Source organism: Venturia canescens, chromosome 9, assembly GCF_019457755.1.
Source record: "Venturia canescens isolate UGA chromosome 9, ASM1945775v1, whole genome shotgun sequence".
In the NCBI taxonomy this organism is placed as follows: Eukaryota; Metazoa; Arthropoda; class Insecta; order Hymenoptera; family Ichneumonidae; genus Venturia; species Venturia canescens.
In genome coordinates, this window is record NC_057429.1 from 20053355 (window position 1) to 20072826 (window position 19472).

Consider the following 19472-nt stretch of genomic DNA (forward strand, 5'->3'; position numbering starts at 1 on the left):
CCAATTGAACGAAGAATTTTTATTCACGATTACGTTGATCGTCTGAATAGAAGAGCGAGTTTGAATGCTCACGTGAGTGTGGTCGAAAGAATGTGCCAACGATTGCACGGCTCGGTAGCCAAGTTCGACGGGATACTCGTCGAAAATATTCTCCCGGGGCAACGAGACGTAAACTTGAGAAATTACGGCGGTTCCTTCGACCAATAAAACCATTGGATTTTCGTGTCGTACGCAAAGCATAAATGATTTCGAATAAAACCCAGGCGAGCAGGGTCGAGAAATAATTTCAATTTCGATCTTCGATCGACTCGGGATCGTCATGGATGTTGGTCGAATTTCTATAAATTCGTTCTCCCCCGTTTGTTCAATTTCATAGAAAATATCGATTTTGCTGAGGTTCTCCAAGTCCAAAGTCGCTCGACTTCGCCCCCGAATTATCTGCAAAGTCCCAGTAGTTTGAGGTTCCTCGACTTCATCATCGATCGCTCCCACCTGCGCGGATTCGGACCGTTTTGTTTAAAGCTTTTAAATCCATTCGTTTTACCTGCTCCCCGAAGTCGATTCGATCTTTGTCCAACCGGAATTTAACTTTGTCAGCCGCCCCGACGATCCGCATGGACTCTTTGGGGCCTCCGGCAATATCGCACACAGCCGTTGCTCGTACATCGAGCGGTTCGTTCGAGTGGAAAGCGAAGGAGACGCAAGTCGAGGAGTTCGCTGGTACGACGCCCTCGGACGGGACGATCGAGCAAACCTCGTTTATCGAATCTACGACCGGAGGAACGGTGCTGAGATTCTGGAGGACGCAACTTTCCGTTTCCTCGGGAAAAGAACCGTCGGTGAGGACGCTCAGGAGTAAATTTTTCGTTTGGGCTAAAAAGTCCGAGCGAGCGGCTCCATCCTCCGCGTTCGATTCAATCGAAGCTTCCCCGCTCGTCTCACTCCCGTCCGGATCGTCCCGGATCATCGAAATGCTTTCCTCGAGCCAGACGAACTTGTAAGAAACGTCGAATGGCCCGGGGTTTTTTAACAAAACATTTTTCACCGCGCTGCAAGCCAGCGGACAGTTGAAGCGAATTTCTTTTGGCAGGGGCGCGATGTTCGGAAAATTCACGCTCCCGAGGCATTTGATTTTATCCTGTTGAGAAAATTTGTCGCGAAAAAGGATTGTTGCGGGCGGAAAATTTTAGTGAAAAGTGAGAAAAAGTCCTTCGTTCCTCACGCTTTTCGGATGTTCCTCGTACTCGAGCTTCAGGAAGCCCAAAAAACTGACCGAGTAACGCTTTTCTCGGTGCTCCTGTTGCGGATTGAAGAATAAACGCATCCGGCTTTCCGCCTGTTTCGGCAAAACTATTTCAACGTCTTGTAGCTGCTTGTCTTTGTCGTCGATAATTCCAAATGGGGGATCGATGCTCACGTGAGCATGGACATCGAGCTCGGATTTGTTGACAGCTGAAAACTCTTCGATGCTCAACGACTCGGTTTTCCGATTTTTCACCATGTCCAGGCGGAATAAAAGCTCGTCCGTGCTGAACGAGATCGAAGGCTCCACGAACGTCGCCGAGAACGTACCGCTACCGATTATCTCGCGCTTCCCTACTCCTTCGACGTAACTGTGGAGCCACCATTCTTCCGAAACGGGGCCACATCTTTTTGGAGTGTAATACAATTATTTTTGACTTCATCTTTCGAATTTCATTGAAGAATCAAGTATTTTTAGTGAAATTTCAAAAATGCTGATAACGAAACAGGCAGCACTCCCATTTCTGACATTTTCGCTTCGAAGATCCGAAGGTCAAAGCTCGAGAACCCAAGAATCTCAAAATCTGCCATCATCGCGAGTTTCTCGAGGCTTTTCAGTCGACGCGTGGACTCGATTATTATCAAAAAATAAGACAAACGAACAAAAGCATTTCCAGTCAAAATATTTCAGTCCTCCAATTTGAAAAAACTCACATGTCTGAGACGACGTGTTTGCAGAACACTGTTTTGGTGCTCCGGCCAGGTAGTTCGAAGGCGAAAGGATCAATCAAGAATTTCTCACTGCAGAATAAAGCAAAACGAACGAGTTGCATCTCCCACTAAAAATTGCATTATCTTTCTGATTGGACAGCGCAAATGTCAGCTAACCGTGACGGAGCCTGGAGTTGTCCCCCCAGCATTTTTATTTCCGGGCTGTTATAAAAAATGAGTTTGAGAAGTCGAGATCCCTGGTTCGTGAGCTCGATCGGAATGCTCGAGTCCTGATGACTGAAATACAAAAAAAATCGTCTCGCGAGATTCGTCCGGTGAAAAAGTTTTCTCGAAAATGTTGGCTAGATTTTTGTTGTGACCGTACCTGAAGAGGGAGCCCATCTCGAAGGTGGGAAATATTTGAGGATTGTACTGAACGCATGATCCGATACCAAAGGCGTGCAAAGCGACGACGATTGTCCGATTGTTGGGTATCGCGATGACTATTTTCTCGCTGTATTTCCCAACGTCCCGGAGATAAATCGTGACTCGAAGATCAATCGATTGAGCAGGATTCAACTCGCCGCGAGTCGGTGAGAACTTCCACGCTGAATTTTTGCTGCTCTTTATAGTTTTTCCATATTATTAGATGAAAGAGGAAAACCGATTATTGGGATCGTTCATGCTTAAAGGAAGGAAATTGAAAAATGAATTTCTTAGCACCAGCGAAGCTTCGAACTGCGTTGGCACCGGTGAATCGTTCGTGAGATTCAGCATCATGCTTTTCTCCCGAAGGAGTTTCACTTCCGAGAAATCCAGCGATGCAGGATTAACCGTTATTACGGAACCGTGACCGTTGCAAGTTACGGAGCAACAGGGATTCGGCTCCCTCTCGCCAAAAGTTAGCATACTGAAAAAATATTCGATTTTTCAATCAATTCCCCAGATTCATCTTGATTACACGAAAATTTCGATTTATTTGTTTTCAGAAACTTTTTTTTCGTTTTAACCGCATTTGGCTTGACCGCGCCAATTAAGTTTTTGGTTACAGGATCGTGAAGTTGGAAAACAAGAAAATTCGACGGGAAAAGTCTGAAAAAATGATGATCTTCGAACCTTAAAATGCATTTCTGTTTTCCCACAGCTGTCGTTATGACAGTGAGACAAAGATCGATCGTCTGACCAGGCGCCAAGTAGCCCTGATTGACGGACAAGGAGTACATCATCGTCGTGGAGTCCGAGATCTGCGGTGAAGCGATTGAACAAAAAGTTTGTACAGTCACCGACGGCGAATCGAAGAAAAGATTTTTTTACCGTCTGGGGCACGAGATGAAAATATCCTTCGACTTCGGAGCTGTTTTCGATCGTGATGTTCCGCGTGTACGGATAATTCATGTAGCAAAAACGTATCGCGATCTCAACTGGTTTAACGATCATCGAGGCTACGATGCTCCGGAAAATGAGTGGCAATGAAACTGCCAGTGATTCCGTGTCCCACATGTCGACTCGCAGTGTCACTTTTCCAACTCGTTTCAAATTAGGCGTCAAAGAAATCTGCACAACATTTTTACACGACCGTTTCTCAATGTGAATGAAAAAGATGAAATTCGACTTCGGAATCGGTGTAAAAACTTTGTTTTTTAAACTCGAATATTATTCACCTTAATTTTGAGCGATGATTGGGCCTGGACGATGCCTTCACTCGGAGTTACAACGAACTCCTTGGGCGACGAAGGGAAAGAGGGTTTTGTCGACGATTCAACAAAGTCCTGGTGCGTTATGACAGGCTCGTTTCCATCGTCGGGAACGGAGATACTGAACGTGACTGGGACGAGTGAATCATTGTGTAAATTTGCTTCTCGCGTGGCAGTGAATCCTGCGACAGAATTTTTCACGGTTAACGTCATTCGTCGAGGCTGAAGGCATGCTTGTCGGGGGAAAACCTCGTCGTTGATAAACACTTGCCCAGAGCCAGCGTTCCGAAATCCAATTCAGTTTTGTCGAAATATAAGCTCGGGTAAATGACTCGACCCCTGAAAAAGTTGATAAAATTATAAAAATTCATTTTTTAAGGACTTATATGCACTTGCAGCAGGTGAAAAAACGTGATTTTCTTCATTTTTTTCGACAACAAAATAAATGTTTATTGAAAAACTGTGAGCGACGTTCATTAGTACACGTGTTCGTGTACTTGTGCAATTTTTTTTATCAAAAAATATCTCAAAATGGCGCAACTCCAGCTGTATTCCAGTACCACCTTTTTTGAGCATCATTCGAGGTGGACATGATAACTTAAAAACTGTTGATCCGATCCATAGCAAATTTATACCACTTATTTATTATAATAATAGCTTGGTCCTGGAAGAAGGACTTGTAAAAATGGTGATTTAAAAAAAATGGCGACAGTTTTAACGAAAAATTCATTTTTTGAGGTCCTAATTTTCGGTTTTTTTTGTTACAATTTGTTTTTTCCACAAAAAATACGAAATCCTTCGTCCAGGTCCTGGCTGTTATTATCATAAATACGTGGTATAAATTTCGTATGGATGGGCTTAATAGTTTTTTAGTAATCGTGCCTGCCGCAAAGGTATTTTTCAAAAAAGACGAATAGCTACGAATCTGATGCTCCGATCTTTATGAAATTTGGTGAGAATGTTCTTCAGGCATAAGAATATCTAATAAAAACAATTTTCGATTTTTTGGCTCATCACGAGTGTATGTAAGGGCTTAAATGGACGAGGATAAAGTTTGGTGAATTGAAAATGATGCGAAAAAACGTTACTTTATGTACATGGAGATAACTTGGAGACTTTCCTTTACAACGAATTCCACACGTTCGACAAAATCACCGTTTCTATTCGTCGAAAATGAGACGTCGAAAGAATCGAGTTCTCCTGGTCGTAGCTTCAAATGCTTCGGTCTCACCTTAATCGTGCCACCGAAATCCGAAGGTATGGGTCGATGGACCAACGTCCCAGTCACGAGTCCTTTGTTGAGACAAATCACCTAATTTGACGAAAGAAATAAAACTCGCCATGAAAAAAAAAAATAGAAAACTTTGGATGTTTATTAGAGAAGAATATTTCGGAAGATTTACTTCGAAATGGTGGAGGGAGCACAAAAATATGTTTCCTGCGTCGATCGTTGCTGCGTTGAGCTTCAAAAGCGGACCGATCGACACTCCACTCAGGCTGATTGAATAAAAATTCATTTTATCCTCAACATTTTTTTACAAGAAGTAAAATTTTGTGGAAATTTCGTTCGCCTCGTTCCGCTCGACAAAATATTCGACAGTTATGATAGTTATTGATACAGGGAGGTAAAAGCACCTTAAAGGAACTCGATCTTCTCGGCCGTCTGCTTCGAGGTAAGCCGTTGCTGAAAGTTCCCCAATTTCGTCAGGTTCGAAAATGACTGTTGCGTCCACGGAGCTTTGTGGCCAAATTTCGCCCTCCTGAAAAAGTGTCCTTTTCATGCTCGTTTCTGAATTAATTGAAAGTAAAAACTGATGAGAATTACCGCTGGGACTATTGAAAAGTGGCGATTGTCGAAGAGAAATTTTTCTTGAACGAGGGAAGCTATTTCATCGGCATAAATTCTTTGGCAAATTATTTCGTGGGCTTGAGGCGTGCAAATATTGTAATGCACGAGGTCCATGCAACGTTTTTTTTCAAGGTTGTTTATCGATTCGAAGATCTTTGTGTATCTGCAACGAAATCAGCCAAAGTGCCAAACGAAAACTCAGTTTTCGTTATTTCAATCGATCGGTATTTCAAAAAATCGAAGAATAGAAAGAATCAAATAAGACCAATTGAAGTCGAGATACTTTTTTTTTTGAGTTTCGTCAGTCTCACAGTCCTTGAATCTCATCCAACGATACTTGACAATGTAATCGCTCCTGTTGAAAATCCTGAGGCTCTTCGAGCTCGATAAACCCACGTAAACTTCATCCTGCATCTTGACACTGCCTCGTTCGAGTCTGACATTGCACACGATCGCGGAACATCGAACTTGTACGCGGACAACCTCGCCTGCGTGTGGGTTCGAACAAATTTTCCCCTAAAATGGATGCCCCCAATGACAAGTGAGATTCTCTGCGGACAGGCACTCACCGGATTCGTATCTGAGATAAATATTGTCATCGAAGAATCCTCGCTCGTTTGATAAAAAGTTCAGAACGAATTGCACGGTTTCTTCTTCTTCTATGACACCTTTGGATGGTTCGATCCAAAAATGTGGGCTGCAAAATCGATTTAATCACTGTAGACTTTTGCCAAGTTCCCTGGTCAATTTCCCATCGAAATTCAGTGATCACTTTAACCGAGCAGTACGAAAGGTTTCTACCTCGAAGTAAAAATATTAAAAACTGCAGCACTGTCGCCGAGGTTACGAACTAGAAGAGATTTGCTGGAGCATATCTTAACGGCGGTTTCAGGCACCGTTATAAAATCCGGGAAATCGAGAATGGCTCGTGGCCCGATCGCTATCACCGGTATCGCCAGGAGCCCTCGATCCGTTTCGAACTTAATCGTGTACTCGTAATCGCAGCTTTCTTCGGGGGTGAAGTGAACGGTGTAGGTGATGAACATTCCAGGCACGATTCGATTATTTGACGGGGCTGTGATTCCTTTGTAATCGACGCTGAAGCATGGGTCGAGCTCTGACGTCAGCTTCAAATAGTGCATGCTCTGGCAAATAACTCAAATGAGCGATCAATCGCAGAAAAGCAAACGATAATAATGAAGACTGAGAAAGGAAAAGACGTCGAAAAATGCCTTTACGTATGAATATTCGTTGTATGAAAAAAGGTTGGGACAAGTACATTGATGGTCTCTTGTTTCTGGATGACATAGAAAAAAAATTCTATAGAAATGAAAAACGAAAAATTGAAAAGTTCAAAAAAATTCAACAAAAATAAAAAACAATCGAAAAAAGTTCTATTGAAATACAAATAAAAGTATCAATGAGGAAAACACTCTATAAAGAAAAATAACAAACTTTTTAAAAAATTCATAAATATTGAACAAATTGAAAAATATACTATCCAAGTTACATGCAGTATAAAAATGTATGATATCAATTGGAGGCCAAGTTTTTATTGATAATTTGGAATATTTACCGAACAAATCGGAAACTTTAATTGAAAAATTGACGCTTTATGCACAGGAGCCACTAATCATTCATAATAATTATTTTCGAGAAAAAAGAAGTTCATGAAAAAAAGTCATAACGGAAGTTACGTGCAGTACTAAAATTTATTATATCAATTCGAGGCCGAGTATTTATCAGTAATTCGAAATATAATCTTTGGCGACAAATGAGAAATTTGATTGGGAAATAAAAGATTCAAACCTTGCCAATATTCCGAATAGTTAATGGAACGTTGTAAATATTTCCTGAAGTGTAACGTTGAAATATGAGAATATTGGGCACAATTTCAAAATTCTTGCTATTTTCGTGTTGGGCAAAAATTTCTCGAGCGTATGTCGAATGAACGTCTCTCGTTAACGATTCTATTCTTTCCTCCGTCGTCATCGATAACTGTCTCATGTATTCGGAAGGTGGCAGCGTTAGGATCTGCAAATAAGTGCAATCGTCAGGATTGCAGGTGCATCGAGACTTGATTTATTCAACACATTTGTTGGGTGATTTGAAATCGGTCATGACAATTAATTGCGATTAGAAATGCGGAATAACCTGTGATGGACGTTTGAACCGATCTGGACTTTGCTGAGCGAAATAATTTCGAATTCTACGATCGAGCTTCGTGGCGCTGCTACAAAACTGCATAAAATTATGCATTTTTCGTGGTCTCCTAAATAATTCGTTTTCTTTCTCACCACATTCCATCCCTTTAAGTATTTTTGACGTAATACGATTTTCAATGAAGTTCTGTGACATATGAAACGAGCGCTTTTCCTTCATTCAATGTTTTTCATGTGCGAGGTAATTATTGAGGTCCAATTGGCGCTGGCTTCAAGCATCAAACCAGGTCACGTGACGCGATTTCACGCTTGGAGCCAGCCTCGAGCGTCAGCACGAAATCGCCTTCGACATCTACGAAAAAAATTTCGGAACATAAATTTTATTCGATTCGAAGTTCCAATGAGATTTATCGCGATCTTAGTTTTTCTTTTGAATAAAAAAAAACTGATTTCAAGAAAGCTTTGTGTGTTTTGAATCTCGAATGAAATTTGACCTCGAACTTTCTTGCTTTGATCGTGAAAAAACAATAAAAACAATAAATTTGGCGAATGCTTGTTTATTGCAGATCAATATTCGAAACAGTTTTTACAATGTTGTGAAAAAAATGTTTATCAGTTTGGGAACTCGAAATTGCGGCAAATGGAAGGTCCGAAAAAAGCGGCTTTCAGTGGAACGTTTCGAGTGAAACGTAGCGATGTTTTCAGCATGGTTTTTTCACACACAGACTCGGATGGATGGCGCGCGAATTGGGACAGATTGGTCGGCGAGGACACTCCGGATTTTTGGTGCAAGTTCTCGGCGCAGTGTAAGGCACGTATTGCTCCTTTTGGAAATTAGTTTTTCCACATGGATGGCACGGTGGAGCGCAACAACGTGGGGGTTGGGGAGGCGGAGGGCAGCATGGCATTTGCGATATGCAGCAGGGATCAACGACCCCTTCGTAGGAACAAATCCCCGGGCAGGGACCCCGCGGACATCCGAAAGGCGGACATCTCACGTTACAAACTTCGGGCTCTGGTTTACTAATGAAAAAAATCATTTTTACTGAGTTTGAGACAAAAAGCAGATTGAAAAATCAGCACATTTGTTACAGAATCAGTTAAACGAATTGCTATTTTCTAATATTTTTTATTAACGAAGATTTGAAAATTAATCACAAATTTTCACGACTTTTTATAACCCAAAATATTTCACCCACTGCCTCTCCATTTCGCATATCAATTCCCTCATTTCGTCCATGTAATTCCGTTTCGGTTGCCCTTTGCAGCGAACCATCGTTGTCGAAAAATTTTTCAACCGAAAAAACGAGCCGAATTTTCCGTACGCTTAAAATTTCGACGACAGTATCGAGATGATGAAAACGTGAAAAAATATTTCCAGCCTCCCACGACCGTGCGGACTCGTGTGAGAAAACTGAGCATCGTTCGTCTCCGTATAAATATTCGTGGTGGGGAAAACGTCCCTAAAAACTCCACCGATAACGAAGTGACGAAAAAATCCAAAAAACGAATTTTGCAGTAAAATTCTTTATTTCTGTACAAAAAAAGTGATACAAAAAGACACAAAAAGGGGGACAAAAACAATAAAATATTTGAACTTTTCATTTTCTGATCACATCCCGTTATTAATTTACTGACAAGGAATCGTTTGGTTGAAGCTTCGGTCGTAGTTCGATGGATAATAGTTCGTGGGAATACTGTTTTGAGTGTAGGCGGGTTTCCTCGCGAGATATCGGACTCCACCAATGATCACTGGCTCACAAAGTTCGCCATGTTTTCGTGGGTCGTAGAATTGTTGTTGGGCCATTGGGCTGGTGAAAAAAGCTGCTTTGGGTGGGGCGCGATCGTTGGGAATTCCAGGATGAACGTGGCTGCACTGTTTTCCATGATTGTCGTGATAATTTTGGGTGTGATATTGTGGCTGGTGAGCTTGCGGTGGGACGAAATGATTGGCGATCGGAGGATTTTGGCTCGGGGCTTTTTCGACGTTGGCGAATTCAGGCTGGGCGTACCCGGCGTGTGGGAAATTGGCATTGTTCGCGTGGAAATTGAGGTTGTTGTTCGGCCCAGTCGTTCCGTTTTCCCTCTCAGCTGGGCTGCTGTAATTTTGGTATTGAGTTTTCGTTCTCTGGACCGGATACTCCGAAACGAACGCAGGCTCAATTTTTTTGTGCCGCAAGATTTCGCGGGGGGCTGGATTGTTCGGGTTTCTCGAGTTCTCGAGCCCGTTGGCCGAGGGCGATTTCATCGACGGCTGACGACAGGCGTAGGTTTCGTACTGATTCGCTATTCTCACATCCTGAGGCTCCTGCACACCGTTCAACGGAACTGGCTTCTCACGTTTTTTGTGTAAATTTTCCAAGTACTCGAGCCCCTTACGATTTGCAGGGTTTTTCAAAGCCTCCATTGCTTCCTTTATCGTCTCGGGATCCTGCAAACCGTTGTTTTGCTTCTGTCTCCTTATCACGTCGTAGTAAAGACGGAGTTTGAACAAACTCGTGGGCGCGATGCTTTTCACGTTTCTGCGATCTTCCTCTCGAGGGCTCGAGCGATTTTCGGACTGTAATTGCTCCTCGTTCATCGACGTGTTTGACACCTGCTGCTGGTGAACCGGATGGCTGTGGCTCGCTTGGTAATACTGACTTTCTCCAGCACTTTTATGAGTGTTGTTGCTGTTGTAGTTCTGCTTGTGGGTGCTGGGCACGTAGGAATACTGAGGCTGTTGTTGCCAAGTGGACATTTGACAGCAGAGCTGATGCGCTTGCTGAGGAACGCGTTGACAGCTGCCCTGCTCGGAAAGAAATTGTGATCAAACAAAATGAGACTTTTATGAAGATTTAATGTATTCCTTTCACGAACTCGAATGTTCGAAAAATAACTGATTTCAAATAACAGTAAAGTAAAAGTGCATGCGAATTAAAACTTGAAAAATCGTAAAATTTCTACGGGAGCTTTTATTGAGATTCCATCATCACCACGCTTCCATTCAATAATTCATGTACTAAATAATTCGAAATTCCTGATACAAACTGTCTCACAGATGGACAAAAATGTAAGGAATCCATAGCGACGCTAAAAATAAAGGATCGTCGAATCCTAGACATTAAAGATACAAGTTGAAAAAAGGGCAGAAGCAGAAGCCTTTCCTGTGTGATCGCGACTAGAGGTTAGAAATCAGTCCAAATTCCGAGTGCCCCAATTAGCGCGACGAAAAAAAACGCTCATGCGAAAGGAATACCTTAAAGTGAGAGTCGAGGCTCGTGCAGCTTTCTGGAATCGTGTAGCTAGCACAGCAGTTTCGAAATTGAAAAAAATGAGCGTTTCGTTCACTCCTCGAAAGCAACGTCTCGACTTACGTTCGTTTGATACTGAATCTGATTGGCTGGATTGTTTTCACCAGGCTTCTGTTGGTTCGGTACCGAAACCCGTGAATCAGCTTGACGTTCGGCTTGCATTTTTTCCCAAACAGCGTAAGGTATCCTCGGAGGCGTAATGTGGACCATCCACTCGGGTTTGCCGTCCTCCTCGATCTTCGATATTCTGCGTTGAACTCTGCGAGAATCGAGGGATTTTTTGTCCTCATTTGCTTCTGGATTTTCCAGTTGTTCGAGATACAACAATTGTTTTCTTTGCTCGGTTAGGAGAGCGTCGAACTGACGCCTCATTATGTCTTCCGTGATGCCCTGTTGCCTCATCGTGGCCACGAGGAGCTCCTGATCTCTTATCATCGCCGGAGTGAACCTCAAAGGCTTTTTCTTTGCCTCGCTTTTCAGAGGACTTTCCATCCTGACATTGTCCGGTGGCCGTTGAACGGCGTGACGGGGAATTTGGTCTTGATACATTTGTGGCGGCGCCACGGTTCCGCTCGTCGATAAATTCCCGTTCGGAATCTGCGGCAGCGATTGGCTCGTTTGCTGCTGGTTTTCCATTCTAACTTGATCCCCGAACGGCTGGGACACTTGCCTCGGAACCGCGTTTTGTTGGTAATAGTACTGAGGCTGCGTCTGCAAATGTCCTGGTAAATGCTCGCCCTGATTTATCACCCCCTGAGCCCCGGCCGCCCTGGGGTAGCTCGCTGCATTCGTCGGGTAGGGAACGAAGGGCCGATGGGGGGGTCGCTCGATCGTGGAACTTTCCATTATTCCGTTCGAAGGAATCGCCGGTTGCGATTGATTCGCGTGGTTTTCTATCGGATAAGAGCCTTGGAAGACTCGAGGTTCGCTCGAGCTCGAAGTATTCTGATTTGGGAGTGCTGAAAATCGAGAAAAATCATATTTTCGTGAGGAACATTTTTTTGGTAACTGGACAAAATATTCTCATTTCCCTCGGAGCATTTGATGAAATTCGGAAGAAATTTATGACCTCGTGAGAACTGTGAATTTTCCTGGGACGAATCGCCCTGCCCGGAACTGATGATTTGCCGAGGATTGACATTGTCGGCTGGGTTTCGAACCGGCGAGGGCACGACCTTCCTGATCTTTTCAGCCGGAAAGCTCTTGAGCCGCGGCGACGAAACCGATCGATCACTCGCGTTGAATCTTGTCTTTGGTGTTTCGCGGTAGACATTGCGTTGCCCGAGATTACTCGATTTCGAAACAACCCTCGTCACGCTGAAGTCAAAATAATGTCATAACCTCTTTCGCGATGGGGAAAAAAACGACCCCGAAAACCTTTTCCCCTTTTATTTTCCATGGACACGTACCTTTTGAACATTTTATCCTCACGATTTTGACAATGTGCTGGGGATTAAAGGCTTTTAAGTCTAAACACGATCATTTGGTAATCGAGACACGGAAGTTGTCACGGATTTAGTGTAAGAGGTGGAAATAAATGAGAATTAACGTTCGATCGAAACAAACGAATCGACACCGAAGCCGGGCTCGATGTCCGTCGTCATGGCGACGCGACGTTTCGATCTTCGTCGAACAACGCATCGAATCTTCATTGAAAAAAAATGGCTTACACAATCTAGGAATAAAGTGCTGAGAATCAATTTCGTTTTGCTTTTATCGCAGTGTTTATTGAACGTCGTGAAAGCAAACGTCGTAATCAGTAATAAATTTCTTGTGATTTAACAGATCTGGAGATTCTTGTACAGCGGTACAGCTCCGCCCAGTTGTCACGGCACCGCGATGCCTTGTTCACATGTCTTGATTGGGGAAAAAAAATAATAATAAATAAAGAGAAAATACTTGATAATAAAAAAAGCGGTGCTCTTTTCGTTCGTGCTGACAACGTCGAGGACGGAGCAGGTAGCTCGACAGGCTTTCTCCAAATTATTTTCGTCTCGGGCCTCGGTTCCTCTAGCATGGAACTGGAACAGAAGATTATTGCACTTGGAAATCGGATTTTTGCTCAAAAAAATGTTGTCTTTTTCCTTAAATTGCATAAAAAAAGAATTTTGCTTAAAGCCAGAGAAATTTTTCGTATCGAAGCTTCGTTCGAGGGCTTCGACCGCTGCAATTCTCTGCGCATCGATCATTCGAACTTGTCAATTTAAAAAATGTATTTCCACCCTCCCGTTGCATCGTTTTCACTAACCAACGTGCGGTCGACAAGGCGAGCCGATCGGCGCAGTTGGCGGCGGGGGCGGCAGTACTGGGATTTTTTTGACAGTGCAGACTAAACATTTTTCTGGGGGCGGAGGCGCAGCTTCGGATGTTGCAGGAGGATACGTCACGACTACGGTTTTTGGTGGGCAAGGCATTGGGCAGCAGGGAGGGCACGATCCATTCGGTCGGAGATAAACCTGCGTGGAAGTTTCATAATTTAAGGCATTTTCGGGGTTTTTATGCGGAAATATTTCACCTAGTGGACGAAAAAAAATGGATGATTTTTCGTTTCAATTGAGTAGAAAGATTCTGGTGTTAAACTCCTTAACAAGCGTAGAATATTTCCAAAAAATTCGTCTGCGAAGCCAGCGGGGATACGTACGACAGTTTTGATGGGGCAAAGCCCAGTTTTCGTGGGATAAGGTGGCCTGCAGCAGAGTTGGGCTGATTCGGAGCTCTTCTGCGCCTGGTTCTGGCAACAACAGCTGTTTGACGAATTATTATAACCGTTTCCACTGCTGCCTGCGGAGCAACAACTGCTCGGAAGGGAGAGATGGAAAAAGTGTTACTGAGTCGGGGATGAAAGTGATTGGCGTTGAGACTCACCTCATTTTGGTGGGGAAATTTCGCTCGGATGAGAAATCAGCATCGACTATTGCATTCCCCACTGCAAATATTTATCGATAATTCAATAAACGATATCATTGTCATTGTTATTGTAAACGAAAATGAAAATAATTTATTCGGTGGGAGTTGGGCTTGGAATGGAATTTTGAAAAATGGCAAATTGCTACTGGCTCGGAGGGAGCTCGGTGAGAAGCTGCTTCCGAATCCCTCTTGTTTCTTGTTGGCTTTAGGTTGCGCCGGGATACCGATGCGAACCGATTCGTCGATGTTTTTTTCCTCATTATTTTCACCGCCAAGCCGATCTCGAGTCGCTTTTCAATTTCCAGAGTATTTACCTCTTTGGCGCGAACGAGAATTTTTTGACTCGATTCCAGAATCCCATTTTCCATGGCTTTTGCATACCGCGCGTTAATTTATCTTTGCACCACCGCCTCAACGTCCTTTCGTCCCATTTTCGTACGAATTTCAGTCTACTTTTTTTCCAATGAAAACAAATTAGTCAGCGTTGTGGTCGGACTCGCTCTCATGCTCGTCATGAAAACGTCCGAAGCAACCACACGCGTTATCTCGATGCGTATAAGGTTCATAGTTCATATTACCACTTAAGAGCCGAGGAGACAACGGAGCTGAGATGAAGATTATTATGTTTATCACTGATTACAAAAGTGGTGGGGCGCAGGCACGATTGATCGTGCGAAGATCTCCGCTGCCTCTAGAGAGCCTCGAGACTCGCTGGTCGATACTTCAAACTCCATTTTTTGCTGCGAGACTCATCCGCCCGCTTATCGCCAAGTGAAAATGCGATTCGCCACGAAACACTCGAGAATCAACGTTCCCTGATCGACGACGATTTCGATACGAAGACAGCGCCGAGTTCGAAAGTGAAAATAGTCATCGAGCCAGTGCCTAGTTTCTTTGAAACAAACTTTTCAATCGGCCAGCTTGGTCGTCGCTTGAAAATCGTTGCGAAAAGGAACCTCCGACGAAATGTGGCTCGGATTACTCTTGCTGGGATTTTCCTGTGGCTGTGCCCTTGGCCACGACGATTTTGGACCGTGGGTCGAGCCCACGAAGGGCGAAGTGTTTCCTCGTGTCGCGATCAGGAGCAAAAGTCCTGATTTCCTGATCGTTCGACCTCTGGCTTTTCAGTTCAACGTAAGTCCAACCGAATTTTATTCATCGAACTCGAAAACGATGCAATGAACGAGCGAGTTGAATTTTCTTTTCTAAAATCGGCTTTCTCTTCGGCGCATGAACTTTGTGTCTGTTCCTCCACGATTAGGCAACCGGACAATCTTGCGACGTACTTAAAGACGCCATGGATCGATACCAGTCGATTTTGCTGAACGAAGCGCGCGTCGCTTTGAAAACGGCTTTGCCGATTCCTCGTACGTACGTTCAGCAAAGTCCTTTGCTCCGCGGAGAACTTGTCACGATGAATATCAATCTGCGAAACCCTTGCGAACCGTATCCTCATTTTCAAATGAACGAAAGTTGTGAGTTTTCATTGATGAATTTCCTCCTGATGCAGGAATAAACGTTTTTTGAAGAAAATCAAATTTGAGGGTTTTTAACCAGCTCACGAAGTCGCTCTCTCTCTCTCCTTGCAGATATTTTAAGCATAAACGAAGACACATCGGCGTACTTGGGAGCTGATGAAATTTGGGGAATCTTACGAGGTCTGGAAACTTTCTCACAACTTTTAACTGCCTCGTCGGATGGTCATGTACGTATCAGAAGACAAACAACTTCGGTTTCAGCGATATGAATGAGGAAACACAAAGTTTTTGGATCGATTCTAGTTGAAAATAATGCATTAAGGAGGCTCGAGAGTAGTGACAAAATGGTACCATTCGCTTCAAATTTACACAGTAAATTCTTCGAAAAATGTTGAAAGTCCTGTCCAAATTTCAAATTCATTTATCCATCGACAAAAACTGTGAATTTTTGCCGATCGGCTGGAAAAAAGTTTTTTTTGTTCTATTTCGACGGAATATTGGTGCGTAAAGTTCGTGGTTTGCTCAAAGGCAATGAAATTGTATCGAAACTCCTTAAAATCTTCATTCCTCAATAAACACTCCGCGTCGTTTTTATTTTTTTAACCTGGTGCAAAGTCGCACTTGGACTTTTCAAAAATTTTCATTTCACCCATGAATGTATGGAATTAATCTTACAACGAGACTTTTCCGAACTTATAATTCCCGAGTAATCGATTAAAACCATGAAAAAATGGAAAAGTAAAGTTTTATTATAGAAAAATGGCTGAATTGAAAAAAGGAATTTTGAAAACCTGCTTTTTGATTTTCGTGGATCCAAATTTGCATCAGTGTGGTGACTACGGGTTAAATTTCTTTGCATTGAAAGATGAGAATTTCGGGATTTTTTGTTCCGCAGTTAACAATCAAATGTCAAAGGATATTGGATTCGCCGAGATTTCCACACCGCGGACTTCTGTTGGACACGTCGAGGCACTATTTGCCAGTGTCCGATATTCTTCTCACTCTTGATGCGATGTCGTACAACAAGTTGAACGTTTTTCATTGGCACATAGTCGATGACAATTCGTTTCCTTACGTGAGCACGAGTTTTCCAAAGCTTTCGGAATCGGGGGCTTACCATCGGACGATGGTTTACACGCAGTCGAACGTTCGAAGGATCATCGAGTATGCGAGGCTTCGTGGCATTCGGGTTGTGCCGGAATTCGATAGTCCGGGGCACTCGAAGTCGTGGGGCAATTCGTATCCGGAAATACTGACCACGTGTTACGGTGAGAATGTTGAAATTTCATGTTTTCTTATAAGAATTCATTGGAATTCTTAGGAATTCATCGTGCTCGTTTCTTTCGATGATTCTGATAATAACCGATCAAACGAATCGTAGCGAATGGTAAACCAAATGGGAAACTGGGCCCGATGAATCCACTGGATGATTCGCCAACGTGGCCCATGATGGTGACTCTGTTGACTGAATTATTCGCTGTATTTCCTGACCGATACTTTCACTTCGGCGGTGACGAAGTGAATTTCGATTGCTGGGCTTCCAATCCTGAGATCATTGAATTCATGCACAAAAAAGGCTACCAAAGCGACTTCAAAAGGCTGGAACGTCACTATTTCGAGAGGCTGTTGACCGTCCCCCGTGAATTCAACGTCACCTCGATCGTCTGGCAAGAAGTTTATCAGAATAATCCAAAGCTCCAGAAACACGACATGGTCGTCCACGTCTGGACAGGAGCGTGGCAGGCCTTGATGCAGGATCTCATTTCCAAAAATTATTCGACTCTGCTCTCCGCCTGTTGGTACTTGGACGACGTCAAGAGCGGGGGCGACTGGCTCAAATATTATCTCTGCGATCCTTCGGACCTGATCGCCACGCCGGATGAGTTGTCTCGGGTGCTTGGAGGCGAAGCCTGCATGTGGGGAGAATTCGTTGACAGGTTGGTCTTTTTATAATTTCATTTCGAACGGTTTTTGACAGCACTGCATACTGGACCGTTGAACAGTGGATTTTCGTCGTTGATTGTTCTCTCATTCGACTGAGAATCGCATGAAACATGTTTCGAACTCATCGTGGGAGGTCATTTTTTCGATTTTTGCGATTTTCGAAAAATTAAAAAATTTTCGAATCTCGGAATTTCTTCATAGTCTACTGCCTTCGAATTTTTCTTTTTTCGGTCATTACACTTTTGTCTCATTCGACTGAGAATCGCATAAAACATGTTTCGAACCCGTCGTGGGAGGTCATTTTTTCGATTTTTGCGATTGTCTAAAAATTTCAAAATTTTCGAATCTCGGAATTTCTTCATGGTCCACTGCCTTCGAAATTTTTTTTTTCAGTCTGGACTGTCGAACAGTGTATTTTCGTCGTTGATTGTTGTCTCATTCGACTAAGTCAGTGGAACTCGAGCTCCTGATTCTCAATGCCCTCAAAAACTCCATTGTGTCGACCCTTTTTTGTCGAAAGTTTTCATTTGTTTTTCCTTGTACCTGGAAACATTGCATTAATTTATGAAGTTTCATGCAATCGACAAAGTTAGTCGATCGACACTCTCGTGGGACTCTCGAAATGATGAAACGAATTTGAAATATTTGGCGGCGTCGCGGATTAGTAGTAATCAGGATTTTCGATTCAGAACGAACGTGCACTCGAGAATTTGGCCACGTGCGAGTGCAGCCGCGGAGCGTCTCTGGTCCTGGGGCATGGACGATTTGGACTTTGTGGCGCAGCGTCTAGAGGAGCACAGCTGTCGAATGAACCGCCGGGGTATTCCTGCACAACCACCGAACGGTCCTGGTTTCTGTGTTGTCTGACTGACCAACCGAAACCCGTTGAAACGACTTTAAAGTGGCGACGAAATAAACAGTTGAATTATAAATTTGTATTTTCCAATTGAAGAATGATTGGAAGACTGTGCTCAAACGGTGCGAAGGAAATGAAAAATGTGAATATTTCAACCGGAGTGGAGCGAATTTTTCTCCGTTGACCTACGGTCGGACGGAGAGAAATTTTCAATCTCCTTCAAAATATCGATTAAAAAATCTTTGATAAAAAGAAACGTAGAATAATTTGCCAGAAAAGGTTGACTGTTAAGAATAAAAACAGGGCGACTCGTTCGAGTCAAAATTGAATTCTGGAAGGAAGTCGTAACGAGCGTTGAGAGCTGTGCCACGAATTTAATGCTCCGCGTTCATTGATTGCGCGAGCTCAGCGAAGAAGCGAGAGGCTCGGTGGAGTCGGCGCGGCTCCCGGCGTGGGCGTGCGAGTGGCAGTTCGTGTTTTTTGCAACAGAGGGAAGAAGAAGGAACCGGGGGAGGGGGGAACGAAAGAAAAAAGGGGGCGGCAGGGAGGGGGGACTGGATAAATAAGAAGAAAGAAAAATCTGTAAAGCTTGTAATCCATCGTGAGGGGAGACGCAGAGGGAGCGCGAGTCACCCATTCACTCCGGGCCACACGGGTTATTTCCTGCGACCTCGAGCCTATGAAAAGGGAGAGAGAAAGAGAGAAAAAAGAAAAGGGGGAAGCAAAGGGCGAGAAAAACACGGCTACGATTCGTCGCTATCGATTTTCGAGAATTCAAAGCTGCGCAAACATTCCTTCCAGACCTTTTAGTACCCCGCGAGACTTTCCCATTGCCCTAATTTTCCGTCCCCTCGCACATCCCTTTGCCTTTCCACCACGAGTAACAAAAACCCTTTTTCATCATCGATTATTCCATTTGCAACGATCCATCGAATCTGCACAGTCATGAATATATTATATACGCTCCGGTTGTTGCTTCGTTTCCGTACAGGTGTATTCGACCTCCTCGACGTATCGCGTCGACAAATAACAGGTTCGGAAGTACGAATAATAAGGGCCCTTTCTCCACATGTTACAAATTTATATAACCTCGTGAGTCTCATTTGCATATGGAAATAGACGATCAGTCGAAAAAGGGAGAGAGGGAGAGAGGCCAAAGTGAATTCACGAAGAAATACCTCGACCACGTTCTACCCTCTCAGCGTGTACGAGAAACTCTGGAATTTACCTCCTGTAGAGACATCACAGCAGAAAGAGACACACGTAAAGGAGGGGGTTGTTTACTCCACCCCCCCCCCTCCTCCCCCCGGTCCCCCTTCCCCTCACTCCAAGTAGT

At 43.7% G+C, this 19472-nt stretch overlaps 2 protein-coding genes across 2 annotated transcripts; one reads left to right on the top strand and one right to left on the bottom strand.

The window, feature by feature from the left end:
- Window positions 1-12680: 12680 nt before the first annotated feature.
- On the bottom strand, window positions 12681-14242 carry LOC122416106 (putative small proline-rich protein 5). The gene is made up of 5 exons (XM_043428800.1): window positions 14173-14242; window positions 13817-13877; window positions 13593-13746; window positions 13200-13407; window positions 12681-12972 (listed from the first exon to the last, which is right to left on the bottom strand). Exons 2-5 carry the CDS (start codon window positions 13819-13821, stop codon window positions 12962-12964), a joined length of 378 nt encoding a protein of 125 aa, XP_043284735.1. The 5' UTR covers window positions 13822-13877; window positions 14173-14242; the 3' UTR covers window positions 12681-12961.
- A 306-nt stretch (window positions 14243-14548) lies between these two features.
- Window positions 14549-18414, top strand: LOC122416105 (beta-hexosaminidase subunit alpha-like). The gene is made up of 6 exons (XM_043428799.1): window positions 14549-14992; window positions 15120-15333; window positions 15448-15563; window positions 16232-16604; window positions 16718-17273; window positions 17970-18414. Exons 1-6 carry the CDS (start codon window positions 14825-14827, stop codon window positions 18145-18147), a joined length of 1605 nt encoding a protein of 534 aa, XP_043284734.1. The 5' UTR covers window positions 14549-14824; the 3' UTR covers window positions 18148-18414.
- The last annotated feature ends 1058 nt before the right edge of the window (window positions 18415-19472 follow it).

Excerpts from the sequence above, each read along its gene's own strand:
- LOC122416106 (XM_043428800.1), bottom strand. Across the intron at positions 13,408-13,592 it reads TTTGCCCCATCAAAACTGTC|GTTTATCTCCGACCGAATGG; the intron begins GTACGTATCCCC and ends ACTTCCACGCAG.
- LOC122416105 (XM_043428799.1), top strand. The coding sequence starts at position 14,825 with ATGTGGCTCGGATTACTCTTGCTGGGATTTTCCTGTGGCTGTGCCCTT. Across the intron at positions 15,334-15,447 it reads TTTTCAAATGAACGAAAGTT|ATATTTTAAGCATAAACGAA; the intron begins GTGAGTTTTCAT and ends CTCTCCTTGCAG. Across the intron at positions 17,274-17,969 it reads TGGGGAGAATTCGTTGACAG|AACGAACGTGCACTCGAGAA; the intron begins GTTGGTCTTTTT and ends TTTTCGATTCAG.